The sequence below is a fragment of the Lynx rufus genome, unplaced genomic scaffold (genome assembly GCF_022079265.1).
Source record: "Lynx rufus isolate CCGP_SWC_20201006 ecotype Redwood Valley unplaced genomic scaffold, mLynRuf1.p SCAF_3, whole genome shotgun sequence".
Classification (NCBI taxonomy): domain Eukaryota; kingdom Metazoa; phylum Chordata; class Mammalia; order Carnivora; family Felidae; genus Lynx; species Lynx rufus.
Window position 1 is genome coordinate 29887671 of NW_025814845.1, and position 26733 is coordinate 29914403.

At 39.1% G+C, this 26733-nt stretch overlaps 2 protein-coding genes across 3 annotated transcripts; one reads left to right on the forward strand and one right to left on the reverse strand.

Moving 5' to 3' along the window:
• Window positions 1-2895: 2895 nt before the first annotated feature.
• RPL9 (ribosomal protein L9) lies at window positions 2896-7551 on the reverse strand. Its single transcript, XM_047091973.1, has 8 exons — window positions 7521-7551; window positions 7023-7069; window positions 6816-6931; window positions 6194-6289; window positions 4702-4834; window positions 3582-3662; window positions 3242-3356; window positions 2896-2986 (listed from the first exon to the last, which is right to left on the reverse strand). Exons 2-7 carry the CDS (start codon window positions 7066-7068, stop codon window positions 3250-3252), a joined length of 579 nt encoding a protein of 192 aa, XP_046947929.1. The 5' UTR covers window position 7069; window positions 7521-7551; the 3' UTR covers window positions 2896-2986; window positions 3242-3249.
• Window positions 7552-7699: 148 nt separating this feature from the next.
• LIAS (lipoic acid synthetase) lies at window positions 7700-23613 on the forward strand. 2 transcript variants are annotated; one of them, XM_047092187.1, is made up of 11 exons: window positions 7702-7814; window positions 8898-9070; window positions 10020-10113; window positions 11697-11777; window positions 13991-14147; window positions 14234-14291; window positions 16466-16594; window positions 18473-18618; window positions 20230-20300; window positions 21067-21178; window positions 23263-23613. In XM_047092187.1, exons 1-11 carry the CDS (start codon window positions 7770-7772, stop codon window positions 23316-23318), a joined length of 1122 nt encoding a protein of 373 aa, XP_046948143.1. In that variant the 5' UTR covers window positions 7702-7769; the 3' UTR covers window positions 23319-23613. The 2 variants fall into 2 exon arrangements, with proteins under 2 accessions (XP_046948144.1, XP_046948143.1); XM_047092188.1 differs by lacking the exons at window positions 10020-10113; window positions 13991-14147; window positions 14234-14291 and having other exon boundaries at window positions 7700-7814.
• Window positions 23614-26733: the final 3120 nt, after the last annotated feature.

The following is a 26733-nucleotide window of genomic DNA, read 5'->3' on the forward strand; positions in this document are numbered from 1 at the left end:
CTACCACTGCCTATACACAGACACTCTCAATATAAACACCTCCATCCCTCTAAATTACAGCCATTCGGAAACTTCTTCCTCAAACTTCAAAGTTTTAAGATCCTCAGTACCTTCCAAAACATTGCTTTCCAATCCCATTGGTATTACTGTGTCTGTAACTTTAATCTCCCTGGCAACCTAGATACCATGTACTTATTAGCAAATAGCAATCTGCCAGGCATTATTATTCCGGGTGCTTGGAATATCCCAGTGAGAAAAGATCCATCTTCACAAAGGTTACATTCTAACAGGAAAAAAAAGTGTACAATCCATAATAAATGCTATGAACAAAAACAAGTGAAGCAGAGGTATGTATAAGATGGAGATGAGGAGTGAGCACAACAGGGTCATCAAGGCAGGCTTCACTGAAAACACTGGATTATAAAAAAAATTTTTAATGTTTATTTTTAATTTTTTTCCTAACGTTTATTTATTTTTGAGACAGAGAGAGACAAAGCATGAACGGGGGAGGGTCAGAGAGGGGGAGACACAGAATCTGGAACAGGTTCCAGGCTCTGAGCTGTCAGCACAGAGCCCGACGCGGGGCTTGAACTCACGGACCGCAAGATCATGACCTGAGCCGAAGTCGGCTGCTTAACTGACTGAGCCACCCAGGTGCCCCTAATGTTTATTTTTGAGAGAGAGACTGTGAGCTGGGGAAGGCAGAGAGAGAGAGAGAGACAGAGACAGAGAGGCAAAGAATCCGAAGAAGGCTCTAGGTTCTGAGCTGTCAGCACAGAACCCAATGTGGGGCTCTAAATCACAAACCATGAGATCATGACCTGAGCGAAGGTCGGACTCTTAACCAACTGAGCCACCCAGGTGCCCTGAAAACATTTTGACTATAGTCTTGAAGGCTAAGTTGTCACTCCAAAGGGAAAGAACTTCCAGGGGGAAAGACAACTTGAAAGTTTTAAGGCAGTGGTACTGAGAAACAGGAAGGTCAGTTCAGCCAGTGTATCAGGTTAAGAGGAAGTTGAATTTGAAAAAAGGATTCTGATTACTGCTTAAAAGATGAGAGGAGCAAAGCTCACCAGTTAAGACTATTATACTAACCTCCCCAAAAATGTACAGGGCTTTTTATTCTCTACATTATAAAAAATTTCAAACTTTATGTAAGCAAACACAATGAATCCCCATTGTTCAGTTTTGACAATTATCAATTTACAGGCATTCTGTTTCACTTCGATTCTCATCCAATGCCCTCCCCAACCCCACTTTAAGTATTTCAAAGCAAACTACAGTTTAACATTTCACTTACATTTCTTAACAACTTAGCACCGAACTAAAGATTAACTTAAAATAAAAAATCCAGTTGGCTCATTTAAAATCAAGATCTCGGGGCTCCTGGGTGGCTTAGTTGTTGGGTGGTCAACTTCAGCTCAGGTCATGATTTCACAGCTCGAGTTGGAGCTCCGAATCAGGCTCTGTGCTGACAGCTCAGAGCCTGGAGGCTGCTTCGGATTCTGTGCCTCCCTCTCTCTGTCCCTCCCCCACTCCCATTCTGTCTCTCAAAAATAAAATAAAATCAAGATCTCAGTAGAGCACCGAGATGGCTCAGTCGGTTGAGTGTCTGACTTCGGCTCAGGTCATGTCGTTACACTTTTGAATTCAAGCCGTGTCGGGCTGTGTGGACAGCTCAGAGGCCATGGCCTGCTTAGAATTCTGTCTCCCCTCTGTGCCTCCCCTGTTCGCGCTCTCAAAAATAAGCAAAACATTGAATAAAATAAAGATCTCAGTAAGACCCATACATTCCAAATGGTTGCTTTTTCTTAACGTCTCTTTAAACATTTTAAGTAATCTGTATGCCCAGCATGAGGCTCAAAATCACAACCCCAAGATCAAGAGTTGCATGTTCTACCAACTCAGTCAGCCAGGTGCCCCTCTTAAAGTCCTTGAACATACCTTACTTTGAAGGCAGAGTCTACACTTTTCTGATGGATTTAACGTGTAGTTGGGAAGAGGAATCAAGGTTGAATGCTGTTATTTTGTCTGAGAAATCAGAAGGTTGGAGTTTCTATCAAATGAGATAGGGAAGACAACAGAAGAGGCTGGGGGCAACCCTGCTAAATTAGTGTAATATGGTAACATATTTAAAGCATGACATAACATTAATTAGATTATGGAAGGGTTATCAGTTTCTAAAAACATCAAGGACTAGCATATGGGAGTAAATGGGTGAGGTAGGACAGAGAGTTAAGAGTGAGGATCTTGGACACAACCACCATATTTATCATGAACACAAAGTAACCTCACTAAGGTGTATCACTGTTCCATTCTTCAGCTGCTTTTTCACATGAAGTTACTGGTATAAATGACTCAAGCACATTTACCTCACAATATTCAAATTTATGCCTCTGCAAAATTAGATACCTTCAGGACCCCCCCCCCCGAAAGTTCTACATCCAATGATGAACAAATGGTGTTGCCTGTTACTGGTACCGTTTTTCTTGCCTGAAATATCCTCACTAATCCTTCAAAAAACCAAATTCAAGCCAATTCTCCCATTAAATATTACTAGAAAAAACCCTCATCCTATTCCTTGTTACTGTTCTTAGCACACTACAATTACTTCTGGATGGTTTAATTGCCAAATAGTAGGAAAGGATTATCGGTTTAAGAAAAAGCCCAAATAGGGGTGGACAGGGTGGCTCAGTTGGTTAAGTGCCCGACTTCGGCTCAGGTCATGATCTCACAGCTCTGGAGTTCGAGCCCCATGTCAAGTTCTGTGCTGACAGCTCAGAGCCTGGAGCCTGCTTCAGATTCTGTGCCTCTGTCTCTCTGCCCCTCCCCCTGCTCATGCACTCTCTCAAAAATAAACATTAAAAAAAATTAAGAAGGAAAAAAAGAAAAAGCCCCAAATCAGTATAGTTTTATTGCATCCTTAAAGTATCACAAGTAAGTCTGAAAAATCATCCGGCCTCTTGCTGTCTCTGTAGCTGGACAACTGTAAAAAGAAATGAAAAAAATCTGTCGATTACCATCAATACCTTTGCCCAAACAAGTTCTACTCTAAATAATCTGAAACATTTAAAATTATGATTTACTAGTTCATAGTAAAAATGTATGTCAAAATCCTTATTCTGCCAAATTCACGGTGTTCCGGTAAACTTGTGTGTCATTACAACTCCAGTTTCAGATTCTAGTAAATTAAGACCTCTAAACTAAAGCAGTAAGGAAACTTACAAACATAAGAACCTACCGTAGATTTTATTCATCAGCCTGCTGAACAGTTCCTTTTTCAGAAACATAGATACCATCCAAAAATTTCCTGATATCCTTGTTTTTAACTGTTGTGGCTTGCTGAATCAAAGCAGCTATTAACAGTAAGAAAGATAAAGACAATTACACCACCAGCCAGACCCATCGTAAAAAAGTATTTTATCGTATACTATACTTAAACCTATGTATCTTTGAGACAGCTTTTTATTCAACTTCTGCAAATGAAAAAGCTCACCAACTGAACAGAATTATCATGTATTCAACTACAAGACTTAAACCAAATTCTGTAGGCATAATTAGGCATAGTAAAACATACAAACCTGAGTTTGATACAAGTTCAATGTCATTTCCTTCAAGAATTAACTCATCTTTCTGGGCTTGAGATACGGAACAAGCAACACCTGAAAGAGGAGAAGGTGTTCACATAGTGTCAACATGATATGAAATCTTTACAATATTTACTTTCAAAATATTTACAGTAGCAACTTATTCCATTTAAAATTCCAAACATCAAATCACACTTGAGATTCTGATTTATAGGACCTGACTTTTACCGAGGCAAAATCTGGTTTGTGTTCCTGTTTTAATGAACCTGTTCCAGAGTAGTTAGATTTTCAGTGATTTGGTCAAGGAGTAGAAGACGGTATGCACCTAGTGCAATTTAGCTGTGCAAAGCTGTGTTATCAAGTCTTAATTCTACTGTATATATTTGATATCGCCAAGTTTATTTTTTACTTAACAGTTCCCATTAAGTGTGTTGACCATGTAATGTTTTTGTAGACCCATTAAACTGGTATTTAGAATCCCTTCTTCCCACCCCAATGAAATCAAGAAGCATCAAGAAAGCACTAATTTTAAAATTTTCTAACATTGGGATGGCACCTGGCTGGCTCAGTCAGTAAAGTATGTTACTCTTGATCTCGGGGCTGCGGGTTCCAGCCCCATGTTTGGTGTAATTACTTCAAACTAAAATCTTTAATGTAAAAAAGAATTTTTTTAAATGCTTTTATGTTTACCATGTATCAAGCCAAAACTGTTCCACATGTATTTCAATTTTAACTCATTTAACCATGAGATGGTTCCAATTTTACAGATGAGTAAAATGAGCTGCATAGAGGCAGGTAATTTGCCCAAGGTTGACAAATTTAAACCTAGGCAGTGTATGCTATTAACAACTATTCAAACATTTTTTATTTTTAAATATTTCAGTTTGTAAAGACTGAACACAGCTACACATCCTGAAACTACTCTAATGCGTAAGCCTTTAGGAATCCCAATCAGTAGGAGTATGGTATCAAGCCTTAACTAACACCAAGAGTTATCACAAGCATAATCAAAATGGACAATTGAAATAAATCTGTATTTATAGCCAACCCCAAACACCAGTCTTCACAAGTAAAACAAAACATTTCTGAACCATATCTAAAAGTATGCACATACCTGGCCTCATCCGAACCCTGCGTATGTATTTCTCACCCAAGAAATTTCGGATTTCAACGAGAGAGCCATTCTCCTGAATAACAACGTTGATGGGGAAGTGGGCATACACAGACCTCATCTTGTAACGGAAGCCCTGTTAGAACAAACTATTAGCAAAGCTGAGCAATTTGAAAGACAAGAAATCCAGTTTTTAAATTTTGTAGGATGCTTACATTAGAATTTAAAAATGCAACAATCCTCCCATAACACTCATTGTCAAGATTTTGTAACAACAGTCACCTGTACCAAAGCCTTACAAACTGTATACATCAACATGTTTTCTCTCTTCAATGGACTGTAAAGCTCTTTAAGAAAGCATGTATTTACTGCTTCCTATGCCCACAGTAAACAATGCCAGTTTTTTATTTTTTACTTATTTTTTTAATGTTTTTATTTATTTTTGAAGGAGAGAAACAGAGCATGACCGGGGGGAGGAGCAGAGAGAGGGAGACCCAGAATCCGAAGCAATCTGAGCTGTCAGCACAGAGCCCAACGCGGGGCTTGAACTCATGGAACCGCAACATCATGACCTGAGCCAAAGTTGGACGCTTAATCAACTGAGCCACCCAGACCCCCCAACAATGCCAGCTTTTTAAAATGAGAACCTCAAAGTCCTTCATCTTTGGCACTAGATTAATATTTACTGAGTTACTAAAGTATGCCAGATGACAACAAGGATTAAGACAGGCTCTCAAAGAACTTAGCCTGGTACCAAGAGGAAATACGTGAAACATGACCCAATAAGGGGTGTGATGGAGTTGAAGGACAGGATGCCATTTAAAAGGGCTGAGTTTTAATGCAGAGAAAAGCATTTCAGCAAAGACATGAAATTTATCTTAAAGGCTGAGAGAGGGAGTTAGAAAGAGAAGAGTGACATCAAATACACTTGTAGGAAGCTCAGAAATTAGATCCATCCACCTTTTTTCTATCCCTTCAAGGGATCCTGGTGGTTAAGAGGCATACCAAGAAAATCAAAGCCTACCTTACAGGATACATTTCCTACAAAACAACCACAACCTGAAGGTGTGACTTTTATTTGTGTGGGGGAAAAAACACCATCAACTTACTTTAAGACCATCTGGTCTTCACCCACATTTATCACTTAATCCTAAAGACCTGCAGAAGCCTATTAAAAACTGCCAACATGGGGCACCCGGGTGGCTCAGGCATTGAGCCTCTGACTCTTGATTCTGGCTCATGCCATGACCTCACACTTCGTGGGATCGAGCCTCTGTGCTGACTGCATGAAGCCTGCTTTGGATTCTCTTTCCCCTCCGTACTCACAGCACACTTGCTCTCTCAAAAGAAGTAATTTTTTTTTTTCCAAAATCACCTTTCCCAAGTACCGCAATAAATTACATAGTAGATGCTCTGCAGCATTTATGTTGCATGCATAAAGTACAGCTGAGAAACTTCCCCTTCCAAAACAAAGCGGTCTGATCAATCTACTTACCAATGTAACACCCTTGATCATGTTCTGTACATGACTACAGATAGTACGGACAGTAGCCAGTTCTTTTCTATTTCCCCACCATTTGTCAACACGGAGCTGTAACAGAACAGAAACTTTAGAAGATTCTTTCCAGTAGTAAGTCGGCTTGAAGAAAAATCCATTTATTCACGAGATTCTAGTATTAGCCCTAATTAAAGCACCCACACAGAAAGCCCTCAATAATTTAACTTTTTTACCACTATGTATCGCAAAAATACTGATTTTCAATTTGCATCATACTTCATTCCTAGAAAGCTAAAATACCAGGCTCACAAGAGCTGCCTGGTTCCTAAAATTTCTACAAAATAATCACAAGGAAAATAAACCTAACTTGTAACAGTATTAAAACCTCGACGTTCATGATAACTATGATAGTAGGTACTAGTATTGAGTTTTATAATCAGAATTTCCTTTCCCAACTTCACTAACGCAGTAACACTGCAACTAGCTACACTTGTGGACACCGAATTTTAAGCTAAAACATTGAACCTGCATTCCGTAACTTACAGCAACCAAATTCGATACTATTACGTCACTACCTTCCAAACAAGCAATTGATGTGCAAAAAAAAAAAAAGCCTCACCCTCTTCTTTTTCTTTCCAAGAAGACTGAGTTCTACATTGATGTGATTGAAGTCCCTTCGCAGGGTTCCTCTGGGTCCCTTCACAATAACGGTACGTCCCTTGAGAGTGATGTCGACTAAGAAGAAAACAGGTTTGTGAGTCCCCCGAACAAGACACAAGGCAGGCAATAAAAGACGTTAAAAAAATACAAACATCAGGTCTCATACCATTTTCCGGAATGTCGACAGTTTGATTGCTGAGAATGGTCTTCATTCTGAAACACAAACACCTGGGGTTATGAGGCCGGTTCAGGCCTGTTTGTGATCAAACTACCCAGCGCGGAGCTCCACTCCTACCTGAGACTGGCAAGCTGAACCCCCAGAGAGGACACAGGAGGACCAACCAGGAGAGCAGCCCAATGCTGCGGCCTGGCCAGGAAAGAGCAGCTCCCAAACGGATATTACAAGCACAGGGGGCGAATTCCCGCTCAGAGCAACCCAAGGAGCCCTATTAAGGCGGCGCCATCCCGGCAAGGCTGAGGGGCGGGGGTAGACCTCTGAGTCCAGTACAGGACTCGAATCCCAGCGCCACCAGATCCATATGGCGCTCGTCGCGCGGGGAAACAACCAGCATAGAGGCTCCGAGCGCCAGATTCGCGCCCCTGGCTTTCCCAGAGCCGATGGCTTCAGATTCCCCAAACCCACAAAACTCGGATACATCCTCACCTCGCAGTAGATGCGGCAAAGAGAGAGCGTCTTTCGTCATCACGTTCTTGTAGCCCGTAAGGGCTCTGCGTATGGCGTCATGAGAGCGCGACGCTACCAGGCTAAAGCAGCCAATCGCGGAGCAGGTCAAGTTCCCCCGGGTCAGTGGTAGCTCAGATTTTGTGTCATAAACCGAGCGACGGTTTGTCGATCTGTCTTTCCCGGGAATTAGTTATCCTTCGACTCTGCTAGAAAAAAAAAAAGAGAGGGATGTCTCTTCGCTGCTGGGGCGCCGCCTGCACCCTGGGGCCCCGGGTGAGCGGCAGGGCGAGCAGGATGCGACCCTGGGGTGGAGGGGCTCCCATCTCTTCAGAGCGCCCAATTATAAGGCCCGCACTTACTGAGCGTTTACTTTTAGCCGGGCGCTGTGCTAACATTTTTCCTGTAGTATTCCATTTAATTCTCCCGACACACCGTCAGGTTGAGTCTCTGGTACTGGTTTGTTTGTAGGTCTCTCTCGCAGGCGCTGAGGGCTTGCTTTCTGTTTAGCACAGTGATCTGTACCCTGTATTGGTTGGAGCATTATAGGAGCACTGCGATGAGCACCCCAAATTCCTACTTTGTGTTGGGCTCTTGTTAGTAGACAACAGGTCTGGGTGATGAGAACACAAGCCTATGCTCTAACTTTAGCGGGGGAGTGGTCGTGGAGTGAAGTAGCAATCTCACAGCACTCCAACAGCACTCATTTTAAATTGTTGAAGGTTGCATGTACTCGTGAATTTTAGTGTTTGGGCTATCTTGCACACGTTTGTGTTCAGATCTAGGAGTAAGTGTTTTGTTGTTGTTGTTTTTTATGGTCAGCAAATGTATATTGAGTGACTATCGTGAATTAAAACGTTAGGTTCGGTTTCTCGCCTTTCAGTTCTCTGAAACCAACTAAACATTATCTCTACATTTTAACACCAATGCTTATCCAAAGCCCAAATAAGAGAGACTTCTTGCAAATTTCCTTTTAAACGTCTTTAACTCAACTCAGGAGTAGAAAATTCAAAGCTCTGGCATCTCCAGTTATTGCAGTTTAAACTTTTGAAAGAGAATTTTAGCACTTAGGTGGGCTACTTGAAATAGTGACATATGTTAGCCAGTTCCAAAAGATTCCAAATCTATTGTACATCTAGTAGTAAGCGGTTAGCTCTCATTGTTTTTCAGGTTTCATCTGTTCTCCTTGAGGCTTCTTTAATCCTAGATTTTAAGCTCCTATATAGCGCCTGTAAATTGTTTGACATAATTTCTGTATCAGTTGTCTGGCTTTACCCCTTCTTTTAGGTATTGAAATAGGTTAAAACTAAATTATTTCAAACCCCACTAAGTACATGTGATAATGAACTCTTTCTTTAGGTATTTGGAAGGTATTTATGCAGTCCAATCAGAGCAGTAAGTTCCTTGCCAGAGGAAAAAAAGGAATTCTTACAGAATGGACCAAACCTTCAAGATTTTGTAACTGGTGATCTTGCAGACAAGAGCAAGTGGGATGAGTATAAAGGAAACTTAAAACGCCAGAAAGGAGAAAGGTAATTGAAATTCTGAGATAAATTCCTTCATTGTGCATTATTTTCAGATATGACCAATCCTTAGATATAATTTTAATGACACTTGGTATATTTAACTAAAAATCATTAGAAAGAAGTGATAACAGACCTGGAACAGGTAAATAAGTGAAATTGTTGGAATCCTTTTCTTTGTGTCCTTTGACAGTTTTTCTTCTGTCCTTCTAGGATTTAGCCATCTTAAACCACCATCTCCCATTTTGTATTCAGCATCAAATTTCTTCAGACAACAAACATTATCACCTTGCTACTAGTCGGTTTGACCTTGATAAATTTTTCATTGTTACTGGGTGTTGACCTAACTTGTTGCTTCTCCTATTCAACGTACATATGACTTGTGAATACCTTGCTTTAATTTAAAATAATGGTAAGGGAATTTTGTACAGAGTGCAGATTGTTTTGGGACATACCTTACGCAACATCTTCTAGTTCACAAGTGGATATAAGTCTAAGGGAACCTCAGGATATGTAGTCTTCACTCCAAATTTTAGACTTTTTTCCATTTAATAACGATCATAAATTTGGAATGTAGAGCAGAAAGTACGCTTGTGGGATCTCTCCTTACTCTGAACAAATACTGAATTTTTGTCAGTGTTATTCAGTGAGGAATGAGATGTTCAACAACTTCCTCATTTTTTATTAGGACGATTTGCCTTTGCAAAAGGTAGACATGAGCATAGTGCTCTGTTAGACAGTTATGAGTGTTTTCTGAAGCAGTTTGAGCAAGTCTAAATTTGAGTCTATGTTCTTACTCTTCTGGCAGAAATTATAAGAATTAACCCAGGATTGTGGGGGGGGGGGGGGAACAAAAACCTCTTCACCAAGAATTGTAATAAAGCAAAGTTAACTTCAAAGCTGTGTGATTATTTGGGAACATATTTGTTAACGGATAGTTATGTTTGGCTTTCCTCAGGTTAAGACTACCTCCATGGCTAAAGACTGAGATTCCCATGGGGAAAAATTACAATAAATTGAAAAATACATTGCGGAATTTGAATCTTCATACAGTAAGTTTCAGTGTTAAATGTCCCTCTTAAGTAAAAGTCATAATGTTTCTACATATGTGTAACTTAAAAATATGGAGCACCTGGGTGGTTCAGTCATTTAAGCATCCATCTTGGCTCAGGTCATGATCTCATGGTTTATGAGTTCGAGTCCTGCATCAGGCTCTGTGCTGACAGGTTGGAGCCTGGAGGTTGCCTTGAATTCTGTGTGTGTCTCTCTCTCTGCCCGTCCCTCATGCTCTGTCTCTCTCTCTCAAAAATAAATAGGGGCGCCTGGGTGGCTCAGTTGGCTAAGCGACCAACTTCGGCTCAGGTCATGATCTCACAATTTGTGAGTTGAAGCCCTGCATCAGGCTCTGTGCTGACTTCTTGGAGCCTGGAGCCTGCTTCAGATTCTTGTGTCTCCCTCTCTGACCATTCCCTGCTCTCTTTCTCTCTCTCTTTCTCGTTCTCTCTCTCTCAAAAATAAATAAAAACATTAAATAAATACATACATACATACATACATAACAAAAACAGCAAAGAAAGTGAATAAAAATGTTTAGGGATGCATCATGATCGGTAATGGAAATACATATAAAAATCATTTTCCCTGCTTGGGGTGCCTGGGTGGCTCAGTTGGTTGAGCGTCTGACTTCAGCTCAGGTCATGATCTCACACTTCGTGGGTTTGAGCCCTACATCGGGCTCTGTGCTGACAGATCACAGTCTGGAGCCTGCTTTAGATCCTGTGTCTCTCTTTCTGCCTCTCCCCTGGTCACGCTCCTCCTTCTCTCAAGAATAAATAAACATTAAAAATTTTTCAAAAAACATAGCTTATAAAAATCATTTTCCCTGCAAAAGAGACAAAAAGTAATTGTATTTCTTAATTTCTCATTAATAGTACAAAAAAGATTTTTTTTCCTTCAACCTAGGAAATTAGGTGTTTTTTTTGTTTTATATTACAAATTAAGTACATGCTTACTAGACAGAGTATAATATTAAATATGAGATGTCATGTATGCAATTCCAAATGTTAACTATACCACTTTAATTTTTTAGCATATATCCAACCAGACCTTTTCTTTGCACATATAAAATGTATACATTTATATCATTTTTAATTTAAAAACGGGATCCTTATATATATATATATATATATATATATACACACACACACATATATACATGTATATATGTATGTATACACGTACACATACAGTTTGTGAGTTTAACAGCATTTTTGAATAGTGAATTTCTTCATAAATACGTTGAAAAGAATAGACCGTTTAAAATGCTTGATCACTGGGGCGCCTGGGTGGCGCAGTCGGTTAAGTGTCCGACTTCAGCCAGGTCACGATCTCGCGGTCCGTGAGTTCGAGCCCCGCGTCGGGCTCTGGGCTGATGGCTCAGAGCCTGGAGCCTGTTTCCGATTCTGTGTCTCCCTCTCTCTCTGCCCCTCCCCCGTTCATGCTCTCTCTCTGTCCCAAAAATAAATAAACGTTGAAAAAAAAAAATTAAAAAAAAAAAAATAAAATGCTTGATCACTAATTTGTTCAATTGGTTAATATTTTCAGTTGATTGTATTCCATTCCCTTTTACTCACAGGTGTGTGAGGAAGCTCGCTGTCCCAACATTGGAGAGTGTTGGGGAGGTGGAGAATATGCCACAGCCACAGCCACAATCATGGTAAGAACACCTCAGACTACAAAGTTTTTGTCTGGAAACCGAAAGGAATATTTTATCTTTCTCCTAAAAATGTGCGTGAGGAATCTCTGACCAGATTTTGTGTTACATGTGAATTTATGAAAAATATGAGGAAAAAAAACCTGACAGAATAATCTAGGCTGATATGCTCTCACCCTTCTCTGAATAAATCTATTATTGATTTTTCCATGTATGTAATAGCTAATCATATGGTGTTTGAAATATCTCTTCTGTTAACTTTTGGAAATGTTATTCATGATTGCTTAACTTTTCCTCCCCTAAACAATAATAAGCATGTATTTTTGTCTCCCATGTCCCTTCAATTGCCTGGGGGTACAACTGCTCTTGACTGGGCTAAATTGGACTGCAGGCAATACATTGAGGTCTCAGGGTTCAGGTCCGCTCCACAGAGCTTTATTCTCTTTAGACCAGCAGCTCTCCAAGATATATTCTTTTTTTTTTTTTTTTTCAACGTTTATTTATTTTTGGGACAGAGAGAGACAGAGCATGAACGGGGGAGGGGCAGAGAGAGAGGGAGACACAGAATCGGAAACAGGCTCCAGGCTCTGAGCCATCAGCCCAGAGCCCGACGCGGGGCTCGAACTCACGGACCGCGAGATCGTGACCTGGCTGAAGTCGGACGCTTAACCGACTGCGCCACCCAGGCGCCCCTCCAAGATATATTCTTATCATGAAGCATGGAAGAGCACCAGAGGGCAAGCCAACCATCCATGCCCATTTGAGGCTTCTGCTTGGTCATGCCTGCTATTATTCTCTTGGCCAAAGTAAGTCACACATAGCCAAGCAGACAGCAATTGAGGCAGAGACATAAGCCCCCTGCCCAGTTGGAGGCCCTGCAGGTTACATCGCAAAGGGTAAAATATATAATCTTAATATGGTAGAGTAAGAATTGGTATTAACTGTGTAACCTACCATATTTATCCAGAGGGGTTTGGAGGTTGAGATGCTAGGGTTAAATCTAAATTGTGTGCAACTGGAAGTTCATACTTACTGGGAATGTCTAAGTTGGACTGGCAGGAGGCTATTTATGTGAGGAACCAAGGCTTATGAAATAAAGTTGACCATGGAGCTTATTCAGGTTACAGTTCTTGAAGGAAGGAGTGATTTTGAACACTCCATTATGGAAATCTCTTGTTTCATCCCTTGCCTGGCTCCTTTCCCCGCTGACTCATGACTGGTTTCCGGAAAGAGGTCAGTGTTTCAATAAATCCGTTTGAGACGTTGGGACCACAGCTATGAGTCCCCTGTAAGAAAATTAAACATAAAGAGAAGAGGATCTTTCTCTTCCAAATCTCACCCCATTACTGTGCAGCTTTGAAACTCCAGTGGCCCCAAAACATCCACAATGGCTGTACTTAGCATGTCAGAACATGGTAGTGACCTGTAGCAGCAGGAGCAGTGTCCTGAACAATAGCAGTACCCACAGGAAGCAGATTGTTAACTTTATGTGTTTTCTCTTTCATCTATTTAACAAGAAGGAGCTATGCCTTCCATTTAATTCCCACAGAGACCTGCATGTTGATATGTTAATTGAATGTTTTATTCCCTTTAAATAATTTTTATTAATATTAAATAAGTACAGGGGCATCTGGGTGGCTCAGTCATTTAACTGTCCTGACTTCAGCTCAGGTCATGATCTCATGGTTCGTGAGTTTGAGCCCCATGTCGAGCTCTCTGCTGTTGCTAAGAGCTCAGAGCCTGCTTTGGATCCTCTGTCTCCCTCTCTCTCTGCCCCTCCCCCACTCATGCTCTCTTGTGCCCTGTCTGTCTCTCAAAAAGTTTAAATAGTACAAAAGAATCTTTATAGACTATATGTAAGTTACAAAGAATAACAATAGACAGCCTGATACCTCTAGTTTAAGAGTAGAGCATTAGCATTATGTTTGAACCCTACTGTACATCCTTTCCTGCTCCTGTCACCTTTTTAACTTTAATGCTATTTTTAATTCTGAGCTTATTCCCTTTTCTTTCCAGTTTTACTACATGTATTTGTATTCCTTAACTGTATTTTGTTTACATATTCCTTAACTGTATTTTGTTTACTTTGAATGTTTCAAATTTCCTATAAGCAGTATTAAACTGTATTCATTTTTTGTAACTTGCTTTATTCTCTCAACATATGTTCTTCAGGGTCATCCTTCTATTTGATTTAAATTGTAACATCTCTGTTCTAGTTGATGGGTGATACGTGTACAAGAGGTTGCAGATTCTGTTCTGTTAAGACTGCAAGAAATCCAGGTCCGCTTGATGCCAATGAGCCCTACAATACTGCAAAGGCAATTGCAGAGTGGGGTCTGGATTATGTTGTCCTGACGTCTGTGGATCGAGATGGTTAGTGTGTCATCATTGGCTCTTCCAGAAATTGGCTCTTACTAAGTTGTGACATCATCTTGAGCAGTGGACTCTTTTGTTTCTAGATATGCCTGATGGAGGAGCTGAGCATTTTGCAAAGACTGTATCATACTTAAAGGAAAGGTACTTGTTTTTGCATTTGCTTGTGTAAACAATTTTTTTTAAGTTTATTAATTTGAGACAAAGAGAACGTGCATGTGTACATGCACAGGTGAGGGGCAGAGAGCAAGGGAGAGAGAGAATCCCAAGCAGGCTCCTCGCTGTCAGTGCAGAGTCTGATGCAGGGCTTGAACCATGAATCGTGAGGTCATGACCTGAGCCAAAGTCAAGAGTCGGATGCTTAACTGACTGAGCTACCCAGCCACCCCAAACTTTGAGTAATTCTTTTTAACTTTCTTTCTTTTTTTTTTTAAGTTTATTTATTTATTTATTTGGAGGGGGGCAGAGAGACAGAGAGAGAATGAGAATCGGTGGGGGAGGGGCAGAGAAAGAGGGGGACAGAGAATCCGAAATGGGCTTTGCACTGACAGCAGAGAGCCCAATGTGGGCTCAGGCTCACAAACCATGAGATCACGACCTGAGCTGAAGTCAGACACTTAACTGACCAAGCCACCCAGATGCTCCTTGAGTAATTTTTTTTTAATTTATTTTTATTTAAAAAAATTTTTTTGAAGTTTTTATTTATCTTTGAGAGACAGAGACAGAGCACAAGTGGAGGAGGGGCAGAGAGAGAGAGGGAGACACAGAATCTGAAACAGGCTCCAGGCTCTGAGCTGACAGCACAGATCCCGACACGGGGCTTAAACCCATGAACCACGAGATCATGACCTGAGCTGAAGTCAGACACTTAACTGACTGAGCCACCCAGGCGCCCCGAGTAATTTTTTTAAAAAGCATAAAACTGCAGTCTTCCCAACACTAATTTTGAATAAATCATCATCTAGAAGTATATGGATGAGATAAACTCCAACATTGTTAAAATGTGCAAGCATATAGATTTTATCCATGTTTATATGCCCTGGGAAATTTACCCATAATCTACATTTTTATTAATATTTTAATCCCATCTATTTAAAAAGATTTTAAAAAGGAGTTATGTTGGGGCACCTGGGTGTTTGTTTCATTTGGTCTGATGCTTGATTTTGGCTCAGGTCATGATCTCGTGGTTTGTAGGATCAAGCCCCACATCCATGCTGACAGCACCAAGCCTGCTTGGAATTCTCTCTCCCTCTCTCTCTGCCCCTCCCCGCTCATACTTCCTGTCTCTCTCCCAAAATAAATAAATAAATAAACATAAAAAAAAAAAAACCTTAAAAAAAAAAAGGAGTTATGCTTACTTCCTACAGCTTAGTGCGAGTTGAGTACCTAGCATTTAGTAAATGTTTCTTCAGTGATTTCCCCTGTGTTTTCTGGTTTTTTTAATAGTTTACTTTAAAAAATTCTGTTTGCAACCCACTAAATTGATTTCACAAACTACTAATGGGTCTCAACTTTACAATTAAAAATAAAAACAGTAAGTTATAGGCTGTGTTCTTTCAACATCACTTATATGCATGAGAGGGCCTTTCCGCATCTGTTCTCTCAGGAAATAGCTCCAGAAACTGCCACTGGGTTTGTGAAAAAATTTATCAGCTGTCCTAGTCATTTCCAGTGCTGTCAAAGGGAACAGCACTATGACCTAGTTCATATTTTAATGCTTGAATGCATAGATAGAGTCAGAATGTAAATAGAAGATTAATGTTTAACTTGTATTTCATTTAAGCAAAGCTCATGCATGACTCAGCAATTCAGAAAATAGTTTTTAAAACTCACAGCACTTGTGAAATATTTGCCTAGAGGAAGAGAGGATGGCACTATCTGATGAATTTTTAAAGAAATCAAAATTAAAGCAATCAAATGATATTTGCATTCATGTAAGAAATGTTCCAATTTACTTTCCAAAAAATAAAAAGATATTATATATTTAATGTTCTAATATTTATATTTTAATTCCTTTAAGCAACTTTATTTTCTTAATACCTGTTCAATAAAGTATGTCTGTTAATCTCAAAATTTATTCTGAACATTTTCCTGCAGTTGTGTTTTAACCACTATGTACATAATATTTGATGTTCAGGGTGTTTTTTCCTATAACAGTTTATTTATGAACATTTGTATTTTCATGCTTTCCTTGGCAAGATTCTAAAGATTACACTGTTGAACGAAACTGATCCTGAATGAGTACTGGTAATTTCTGTTTTAAGCAATAGATGTCAGTTTTTTCCCTCAGTTTGATACTTATTTTTTTTTCCCTATAGGAATCCAAAAATTCTTGTGGAATGTCTCACCCCTGATTTCCGAGGAGATCTTAAAGCAATAGAAAAAGTTGCTTTGTCGGGATTAGATGTGTATGCTCATAACATAGAGACAGTTCCAGAATTGCAGAGGTGATTACATGTACAGAGTAACATTGGCAAACTTAGGGGCCAGAATCTGCTATAATTTTCTCTTTTTTCAGGAGAGAACTTTGTATTGGACTTTTACGAAGTGAGCTGTCTTTCTTTTCTTAACAAAAGCAACATATATCTATCACAGGAAAATCAGAAAATATAGCCAACAAAAACAGCATAAACATCACCCATATTATTTCTACCCAGTAATATTGATTACTATAACCTATACGTATGGGCATATATTTATATGCATGTATGTATGTTTTGGTGCACGCACACATAATGGGCATCTTTTTGATTTAAAATAGTATCATATTGGGGTGCCTGGGTGGCTCAGTCGGTTAAGCTTCCGACTTCAGCTCAGGTCATGATCTCGCAGTTCGTGGGGTCGAGCCCCGCGTCAGGCTCTGTGCTGACAGCTCAGAGCCTGGAGCCTGCTTCGGATTCTGTGTCTCCCTCTCTCTGCCCCTTCCCTGCTCATGCTCTGTCTCCCTCTGTCTCTCAAAAATGAATAAATGTTAAAAAAAAAATTTTTTTTAATAGTATCATATTGCCAGTGCCGATTTTTTTTCAAAAAATAGTTTTCAAAAAGAAAAAAATTATATAAAAGCAAATTACTTTGTAATTCTAAAAAAAAAGACTTTAAAATACTTTTGGCACTAATATATGCAATAAACGATACAAAAGAAATATTCAGATGTATTATCATTCAGAAGTAGTTTAAATCTCTTTTAAAAAGTGGGTACTATTCTTTCTACTAATGTTAGCAGATAGAAGTATTTACAGATTGTTATCCCACATTAATGACCATATTCATATTTCAGAATGATGAAAATTATTTTAACCTTCAGGCAAGATTAATATGTTTATTTAATTTTAGTAAAGTATTTGGCAGTGATCTTATTAGCTTCTACACATCATATGTATCAAAGAACTTGAAAAAAGTATGGTGGACAACCAGCATTTCCACTACAGCATAAATAAATATTAGGGAGCATAACTTAAATTCACTGGAGAAATGCTTTCACAAGTAATTATGTTTGGTATTGTCAGTTTTGTGGTTATTTTTAAATCCACAAATTGGTTTCCTTTCTTCCCTGTGTATTGGTCCTTGATGAAAAATAATGACTACAGCAAGTCAGTTACAAAAAAAGTGCATTAGAATTCAGGTGAATGCTGGATTAACATCAGCAACTCTCTGTCCTTTTGGCCTTGTCGCCATTTAAAGCATGGTTTGGCTGCTGTTGAAGTCTAGCACACAGCCTGTTCCAACCCTGTCATGTCTCATGATACCACCACAAGTGGGTGCCAGTTTCCCTGGTTTCACTTAAGAAACATTATCCTTGCCAGTGAAAATTCCAGAATCATGCCTTTTTTACCTAAGAGATGTCAATGTCGTGTACTCACCAGCAGAGGGCAGCTTGGGCTTTAGAAAAGAAACGAACTTAAAAGTTTTCAGACCTGAAATGTGGGTTCAGGTTAAATAGCTTTTCCTTTGTTCAGTTCAGAGATTTTCTTACTTCCACTCATTTCCCCTCTCTCTCGACTTACCCTCCCTTACAGTCACTCATTTTCAGCTTCAAATTCTGGTTTCTCAATGAGTAATTCCTAAACTGAATTACTTCCATTCTAGTTTTCTCTGCCACAGATTTAAAAGGCCTTAAAAGTAGATAGAGCTAGGGGGCCTAATGAAACCTGATACTCATTACAAAAGTAATAGCTAGATATTTGTGCACAAATGGTAGTATGGAACCATATGATTTAACGTAATGTTCAGAATGTACTTTCCTGGTCTTTTAGATAGCTTGCATAACTATGTACTTAGTTGAGCTTGTGGTTATTCTTGCTAACAACAGCCCTGCTGTTTTCAAGGAAAGTTCGTGATCCCCGGGCCAATTTCAACCAGTCTTTGCGCGTACTGCGACATGCCAAGGAGGTTCGGCCTGATGTGATTTCTAAAACCTCCATAATGTTGGGTTTAGGCGAAAATGATGAGCAAGTATACGCAACAATGAAAGGTAAAGAAGTTGGAAAATGAAAACTCTTTTTCATTTAATTTAAGTAATAGCAGGAACCCTATTTTGAAGGCCCTCTTATGCCTCCTCCATAGTCTCAGTGAAAGTGCCAGTAAGAACAAAGTACAGGATATGATTATAAACAGCAGCATGAAAAGGAAAGGAAGTATGTTTCTTAGAACCTTATGGAATGATATGCAGAAAGCTCAGGATATGAAATTTATATCCCATTTTATTCCCTACTCTTTCATCAAGTGAAAATATGATTTTATCCACTTTCTTGTTTAATCATTGAATAGTTTTTAAGAGCCAGACAGCTATTAGGAGCTCTGACAGGCAGTGACAATTCAAAGATGAATAAAATGAAGCCAGCTCTTTGAGGAAGAGCTTGTTGGTAACATTGTCACATAACATCATGTGCTTTGGACTCTGCTGATTCTTAGTTTTATTAGCCCATTTGCTTCGTGATTCTTGGGCTTTATAAATTGTAAGAAAAAAAAAACCCTCTTATTTACATGAGGATCCTTTGCCTACTTGTAGTTATGTATCGATTCTAAAGGTAACAAATCCAAATAGTAATTAAAAGCTTCTCTTCGGGGCACCTGGGTGGTTCAGTTGGTTAAGCATCACTTCGGCTCAGGTCATGATCTCACGGTTCGTGGGTTCAAGCCCCGCCTCGGGCTCTGTGCTGACAGCAAGCTCAAAGCCTGGAGCCTGCTCCGGATTCTGTGTCTCCCTCTCTCTCTTCCCCTCCCTCCCTCTCTTTCTCAAAAATAAACATTAAAAAAAATTTTTTTAGAAAAAAATTTTTTAAAAACTTCTCTTTAGTAGAGTAAAACTATAGTTTTACTAGAAAGATTTCAATATGTAAGTGGTTAAATCACATCCCCTAGAGCACATCTTGCACATTTGGTAAAACTTAATACAGTGCATCTGGTCTGTAATATGTGACTTCAGGACTTTCATATACTGTTCCCTTCATCTCTTCTGTCTAACAGACTCCTGCTCAAAACACCCTTCACCCATATTTTAGCATTTATTCAGTGGTATTCGAGTTATTTGTCCTTTCTATTAGCCCCTCATGATTGTCTTAATCATTTCTGTGTTTTCAGTCCTTTCATATTCCGTGGCACTTTTGAATGGATAGATCTAGTCTTACTCCCCAACATCAGGATTATAGGCCAGCATAAAGTTCACACTGTTCCAAAGTCAAATTATGCTCAGGGAAATTATGCTTACATCTACAGTTTTAGCACCATAAAAACATCTGCTAATGGGGCACCTGGCTGGCTCAGTCGGTGGAGCATGGTTATGAGTTTGAGCCCTACGTGGGGCCCAAAAAAATCTTGGGGCACCTGGCTGGCTCAGTAGAGCATGTGACTCGATGTTGGGGTTGTAAGTTCGACTCCCATTTTAAGCATAGAAACTATTTAAAAATAAGATATATATATATTTTAATTTTTAAAAGGGCCTGGCTGGTTCAGGGTTGTGAGTTTGAGCTCGCATTGGGTGTAAAGGTTACTAGAAAAATAAACTAAATAAATAATAAAATTTTTTAGAAAAATAAGTCTTTTTAAAAAATCTGCTAATGTAACATGTGCCCTTTTTCTGTAGCACTTCGTGAAGCAGATGTGGACTGTTTGACTTTAGGACAATATATGCAGCCAACAAAGCGCCACCTGAAGGTATCATTATCTTGAGTTGCCAGATGTTCGCTGGTAATTTGAATTAAATCTTTGCTGTCCATAGATACAGTTAAGAAGCTGCTAGCTTTTTAGTGTAACGTTCCATGTATATTTCCAAGTCCCAGTTTCCATGTTATTATCTGCATAAAGCCAGCAGATACACTGGCACTTTTTTGCTGCCCTCAAATTGTACAACTTAAATGAATGTACAGAAAAAGAATTTAGTTGTTGGGAAATTGCATTCATCCACACTTGGGATTTGTTTTTAGAGTTACATGAGAGCCAGAGGAGAAATAAGAAAGAAAAGTCAGTCTTCCTCTTTTTCTGCATTGGACATTCATTCATTCAAGAAAGTTTTATCAGGTAGTGACTGTGTACCAGACGCAGTGCTAAGCAGAAGATACAAGACAAGTAAGGCAGTCTGGTCCTCAAGAATCTTCTAGGGGTGATTAATTCTTGCTTATACCTGTTAGGGAAGGAGTAATACAGATACAGAATCTCTATAGATAATCTCATTTTTTTTAGCCTTCGGAATAGTTAATGTAATACAGAGTTGATGTTTCCCCTCCTCTCTAATGAAGTCCTGATAGAATGGCCAAGGAACCAGTAGACAGGTAGTCTGTGAGGAAGGTGAGGAGGAAAGCCTCTGGGCAACTGGATACATTATGAAGTGAAAGCCATCCTGAATGCGTGGGCATAGATTTTCTATAGAATCAAAATGATTTCGGGAAATTCTAATCTATTAGAATTAATGCTTTCAATGTAGGTTGAAGAATACATTACTCCTGAAAAGTTCAAATACTGGGAAAAAGTAGGAAATGAACTTGGATTTCATTATACTGCAAGTGGCCCTCTGGTGCGTTCTTCATATAAAGCAGGTAAGTTACACCACAGGGGATGTTTTTATTTAGACCATAATTTTCATGTTAAAATTATAATAGCTGTGGTTATCTTTTGTAGGAAAAATCATTTTTTTCTGGAACATCCTTGGGAACTTTGCTCCATAGGGGTCCTATTAAGGAAAATTTTCTCTTAAGCTTGGTTTTTTCCTTAAATAAAGAAAGTAGCCCCTTTATGACTTGGCTACTGTGAATGAAAGCAGAAGTAATCGGCTTACTCTTTGTGTGGATTTCAATAGTAGATTATTCAGAAATGACAGATACCAGTCAAGTACATAACATGGTTTTCTGAAAAATGTATATTCATTTGACAGTGATGCCAGCTGCATCTCCAAACTCCTAATTTCAGATCAATTTAAATCCTAAAAAGTGTCTGTTTGACTGCATTGCTGCTTATCGCGTTATATCTTTGTGTTTTTCCTCCCAGAGGCAGCAGGAAAAAAATTTGTGAGATTATTTTCCATGTAGAAATCTTCAGTGTGTTTACTAGTTACAGTACAGTTCTTCATCTTTGTAATGCAGCTCTTATTTTGATCAGCAGCTTGAGCTGACTTACGAAAATAAATGCCGTTTCTAAGAGATGAAAAGTCTATGAGAACGTATCTGAAGCCCGAATTTAATCCAAAAAATGTTTATAAAGTTTTCCCGTCAGTTGGACTTAACAATTACACTTTCTTGAAGAATAAACAGTTATTTTTTGGATAGGTCTAAACTACATTATTACTGTAAATGATCTTTTAGATGGTTGTGTTACATATTGGGTTTAAATCATAGATATATTTAAGTTAGGCATAAATTCTATTGGTAAAAACTAATGTTCAAGCATTAGTGATATTCAGTGTGTTCCTATAAAGAGATTCAAGACATTTAATGAACAACATCTTATCCTACATATAAAACCCAAGAATTTGATTCAACACTGACTGACAAGATGTGGGGACTTTGGGAGCAAATAAACTAATTCTTCAAGAAGAATTCTGCTGACAGGCTGAAATATGTAAAGGATAGAACTAACATCAGCTTCTAGAGTAGTTAAAGTAAAATTATTTGAGAGAAGTTTTTATTTTATTTTGTAAGGAAAATTTCTGGCATTAGTGAATTGTGAACTTTTTAATGCTTTTAAAGTGATCAGTAAAAGTTTGAATTCTGCTGTGTAGAGCATCAGACTCAGATGATGGGCTTGGGTCTGATAATGTTGGTTCTCCTCCTGCCACATTTAGGTAAGGTATGAAGGAGCGTGGATAACTCTCCATTACATGGCTGGGTTATGAACCTTGGGATTCCTGGTAATTGTGTACAGATATGGTCACTGCAGTTGTATATTAAGATGACAAAGCGAAGTTCATCAGACTCCTCATAAAATCAGGCCTGCAGTGCTGGGCTCTGACAATAAGCACTGAGCTGCGCTATAACAGTCATAGACTAAATGGAACCCTAATGACCTGAAAAGGGAATGTGCCCCCTCTAAGCAGCTAACTTAATGCACAGGCACAACTGAGGGAGTGGAGAGAAAGCCTATTATAAATGAAGAGCTCTTGCTTCCCTGGAGGGAAATAAGCTAAAGGGATTCCATCAGATGAGTCTGCTCAACTGCATGGAGATCCATTTTAGAAACATCAGATCCAGGCTAATAATGTAGCAGAATTGCTCTCTGAAATGAATTGTGCCAACAGCAATACTTTGTCAGTGATGAGGAATAGATCGTGCACATAAAGTGGAATAGATCTTCTAAAGCAGACCCATAGGTACAGTAGGGTCACCCTTTATAATAGTAGGGTACTAGAATAATAGAGACTGTAGTGCTAAAAAAATTTTTGTAAGCATTGGGGGTAGAGTTTACTTAAAAACTCTACAGAAAAAAAAAATGGTAAAGGTGATGGGACACTTGCCTGGCTCAGTTGATAGAACGTGTGACTCTTGATCTTGGGGTCGTGAGTTCAAGCCCCCACGTTGGGTATAGAGCTTACATTAATTAATTAATTAATTAATTAAAGAATAAAAGGAAAACACTGAAGTGTAATTTTGAAATTTAATATTAATGTATTTTCATTTTTCCCAAATAGGTGAATTTTTCCTGAAAAATTTAGTGGCTAAAAGAAAAAAGCCCTCTAAAACATAACAAGACCTTCAGGACCACAGGAATTTTTAATACCTGATTCCATTTGGTAATAGAAGTGGTACCAGAATGCCTGGACTTCAGTGGACATACCTCAGTCTCTTTGTCTTAAGAAACATGTCAATAGCTGTGCATATTTAATTAATTCACTTGTCTTTTTGCATGTCTTGTCCTATTAAACAATCGCTTGCTGTGATGTAATCATGAAACATCTTTTAAGGGTTACTATTACCAGTATAATTAAAAAATACATTAAAAACTTCTGGAAAAGGGTGCCTGGGTAGTTCAGTCGGTCGAGCATCCAACTTCAGCTCAGGCGATGATCTTGCAGTTCATGAGTTTGAGCCCCACGTCAGGCTCTGTGCTGTCAGCCCAGAGCCTGCTTCAGATCCTGTCCCTCTCTCTCTCTCTGCCCCTCCACCATTCGTGCTTGCTCACTCTCTCACTCTCTTTCTAAAAAATAAATAAAACGTTAAAAAAAACTTTCAGAGAAGCTTTTAAGCCTGTTCCCTGTACATCGTGACTGCATTTCATTTCTGAAAAATGACATAGTGTGATGAAATGGTGAGTACAGGTTGAGACTACGATCTGTTTACAGTTGGCATGTGTCCTTTACAGAATTCTGCAGCATCACTGCAATAATTTAGAAAGGCTTAAGAGTTTGAATGTTGATTCTTTACATTGGTATGACTGCTTCAGACCTGCAAAATAGTTTTACATTTAATTGCTTGTTTAGGACTTCTTTGTTTTTGTTTTTTTTAATTTTTTTTAACATACATTTATTTTTGAGACAGAGAGAGAGAGAATGAACAGGGGAGGGTCAGAGAAAGAGGGAGACACAGAATCTGTAACAGGCTCCAGGCTCTGAGCTGTCAGCACAGAGCCTGATGCGGGGCTCGAACCCACGGACCACGAGATCATGACCTGAGCCGAAGTCGGACGCTTAACCGACTGAGCCACCCAGGTGCCCCTGTTTAGGACTTCTTTGAAACCAAGATCATGATGTTATCGAAGACAGGGAAATAGAACCTAAGAAAAAGAATATTAACCCTCATTTTGCAGTAGTTTGCTACATCTACATGCACTATCCCATTTGTTCCTTTTATTTTTCACACCACTCTGGTTGTATATGACGGTAATGACATGAAGGATTTTCTTTCCTGGGTACCAAAACTCAACCTCTTTTTTTGTTTTTAAAGTTTATTTATTTAAGTAATCTCTACACCCAATGTGGGGCTCGAACTCATGACCCAGAGATCAAGAGTCACATGCTCCACTGACTGAGCCAGCCAGGCACCCTCAACTTCATCTTTTGACCTTAAATCTTGTTTTTCTACTACGTTCTTTTTTTTTTTTTAAGTATTTATTTATTTATTTATTTATTTTTGAGAGAGAGAAAGAACAAGCAGGGGAGGGGCAGAGAGAGAGAGGGAGACACAGAATCCCAAGCAGTCTCCAGGCTCTGAGCCGTCAGCACAGAGCCTGATGCAGGGCTCGAACTCACAAATGGTGAGATCATGACCTGAGCTGAGGTCAGATGCTTAACTGACTGAGCCAACCAGGTGCCCCTACTACATTCTTGCAAAGGAGTTCTTAGATGGCTATATTGTGAAATATGTAATGTAGAAGACTAATTCTGAGTTTTTAAATAGGTGAATTGTTTATAAAAGGAATGCATAACTTTGAAAATTAGTTACATTTTAACTCATGGAAGCCATATATACTTTGGCTTAGTTTCTTTATAGATCCTAATAAATTTTGCTGTGTAAAATTAGCCCAACTTTAAGCATCTCAGGCAACCAGCATCCTTAAAATCTGTTATTTCACAGGAAACCTGGATTACTTTTAAGACCCTGATTCTATGATGTAATCCGGATGTTTCCTAATTTTGCACAATATAGGTGAATGATAGTAAAACATTCTAGCAGAAGAATAATTTTGTCAAATGAAATTATCATAGGATTCAATATAAAATAAGTAAAATAGTATTTTATTAGTACATATGTATGTTACAGTTCCAGATTTGGAACTATGTATAAAAACAGCAAATGATATAATGAAGCTATTTTGATACAAATGTGGGATTGGGGCTTATGGATGACATTTGCAGGTTTTTGGCAGCCTCAGCAGCACAGTAGTCAAGAAAAACCCGACAAACAGCAAAATAGTGAATTATAAAAAATTGTAAGGGGCACCTGGGTGGTTCAGTCAGTTAAGCATCCAACTCTTGGTTTCAGCTCAGATCATGATCTCAAGGTTCATGGGTTTGAGTCCCACATTGAGCTCTGCACTGACAGTGTGGAGCCTGCTTGGAATTCTGTCTCTCTCCCTCACTCCCCTTTCTCTGCTCTTGTTCTCAATCTCCCTCTCTCTCTCTCTCTCTCTCTCTCTCAGAATAAAAAAGAAAAAAAATTTTTTTTAAGTTAAAAACACCTACCCTTGGCAATCTCAGGATACTCTCCAGTTAAACTTAAACCCAAAACTTGAAAGAGTAGCAGGAAATGTTTGTTTCAAAGTGGAATCACAAATAGTAGCTTCTGGGGTTGTTGTTTCTTCACTCCTTATTGCATAACCGACCATTCTACCATGACTAGAACATGTGACCTAATACCTGGATCTTGCTGGACATTTGAGTGTGGTTAACGTGTGTAGAGATATACTGCCTTGCACAACTGCACAAGAATGGACAGGCTTGAATCTTAAAAGGCCAGGGCAGAGCTTTGACCTTCCTAAACAATGATGCATTAATAAGCGCATTTATATGCACAGACATGACAGAAGGTCTGTATAAAAATTTTCGATTGAGCAGCACAAAATGCATCACTGGTCTCCAAATGTTAAAATTTAGTACATGCCCATTTCAGCATATCTGATCTTTTTCTTTGTGTAGCACAAATGGCATTTTTCAGAAAATGAAAGTGATAAATGCGCATGGTTTTTAAGATACCAACTAGTACAAGTGTCCTAGCCCCTTTTCCAGCCACTGAATCAGCCAACCCCCAAACCCACTTCCTGTTTGGTGAGGTAATAAATGCATTAAACCAGTTTGAATAGGAGTTTCTCTTACTTGAAAGCATCTAACCTCAGAGGTTTTATCAATATTATTACATTCAGAAACGTGAGCACCAGTGGCCTTAGGCAGAAAAATGGGAATAACATCACAAAGAAGGGTTCAGAATATAAGTTGAGCAAAATAGCAGGAGCAGCCGTGAGAGCGGTGTGAGCACATGCCCTTCATGTCCCTGAGGATCCAGCCACACACACTTTAACATACATTTGTGTTAATAAAAATACCATTTTAATCTATTTTACATTGGGCTTCCATGAAAATTTCCTTTGACAATGATTCCCTTGCTAAGATTTTGGCCACTGCATTGTAACTTCCAAGAGTTCTCTGATGATTCCTTTCTTTTTCCTT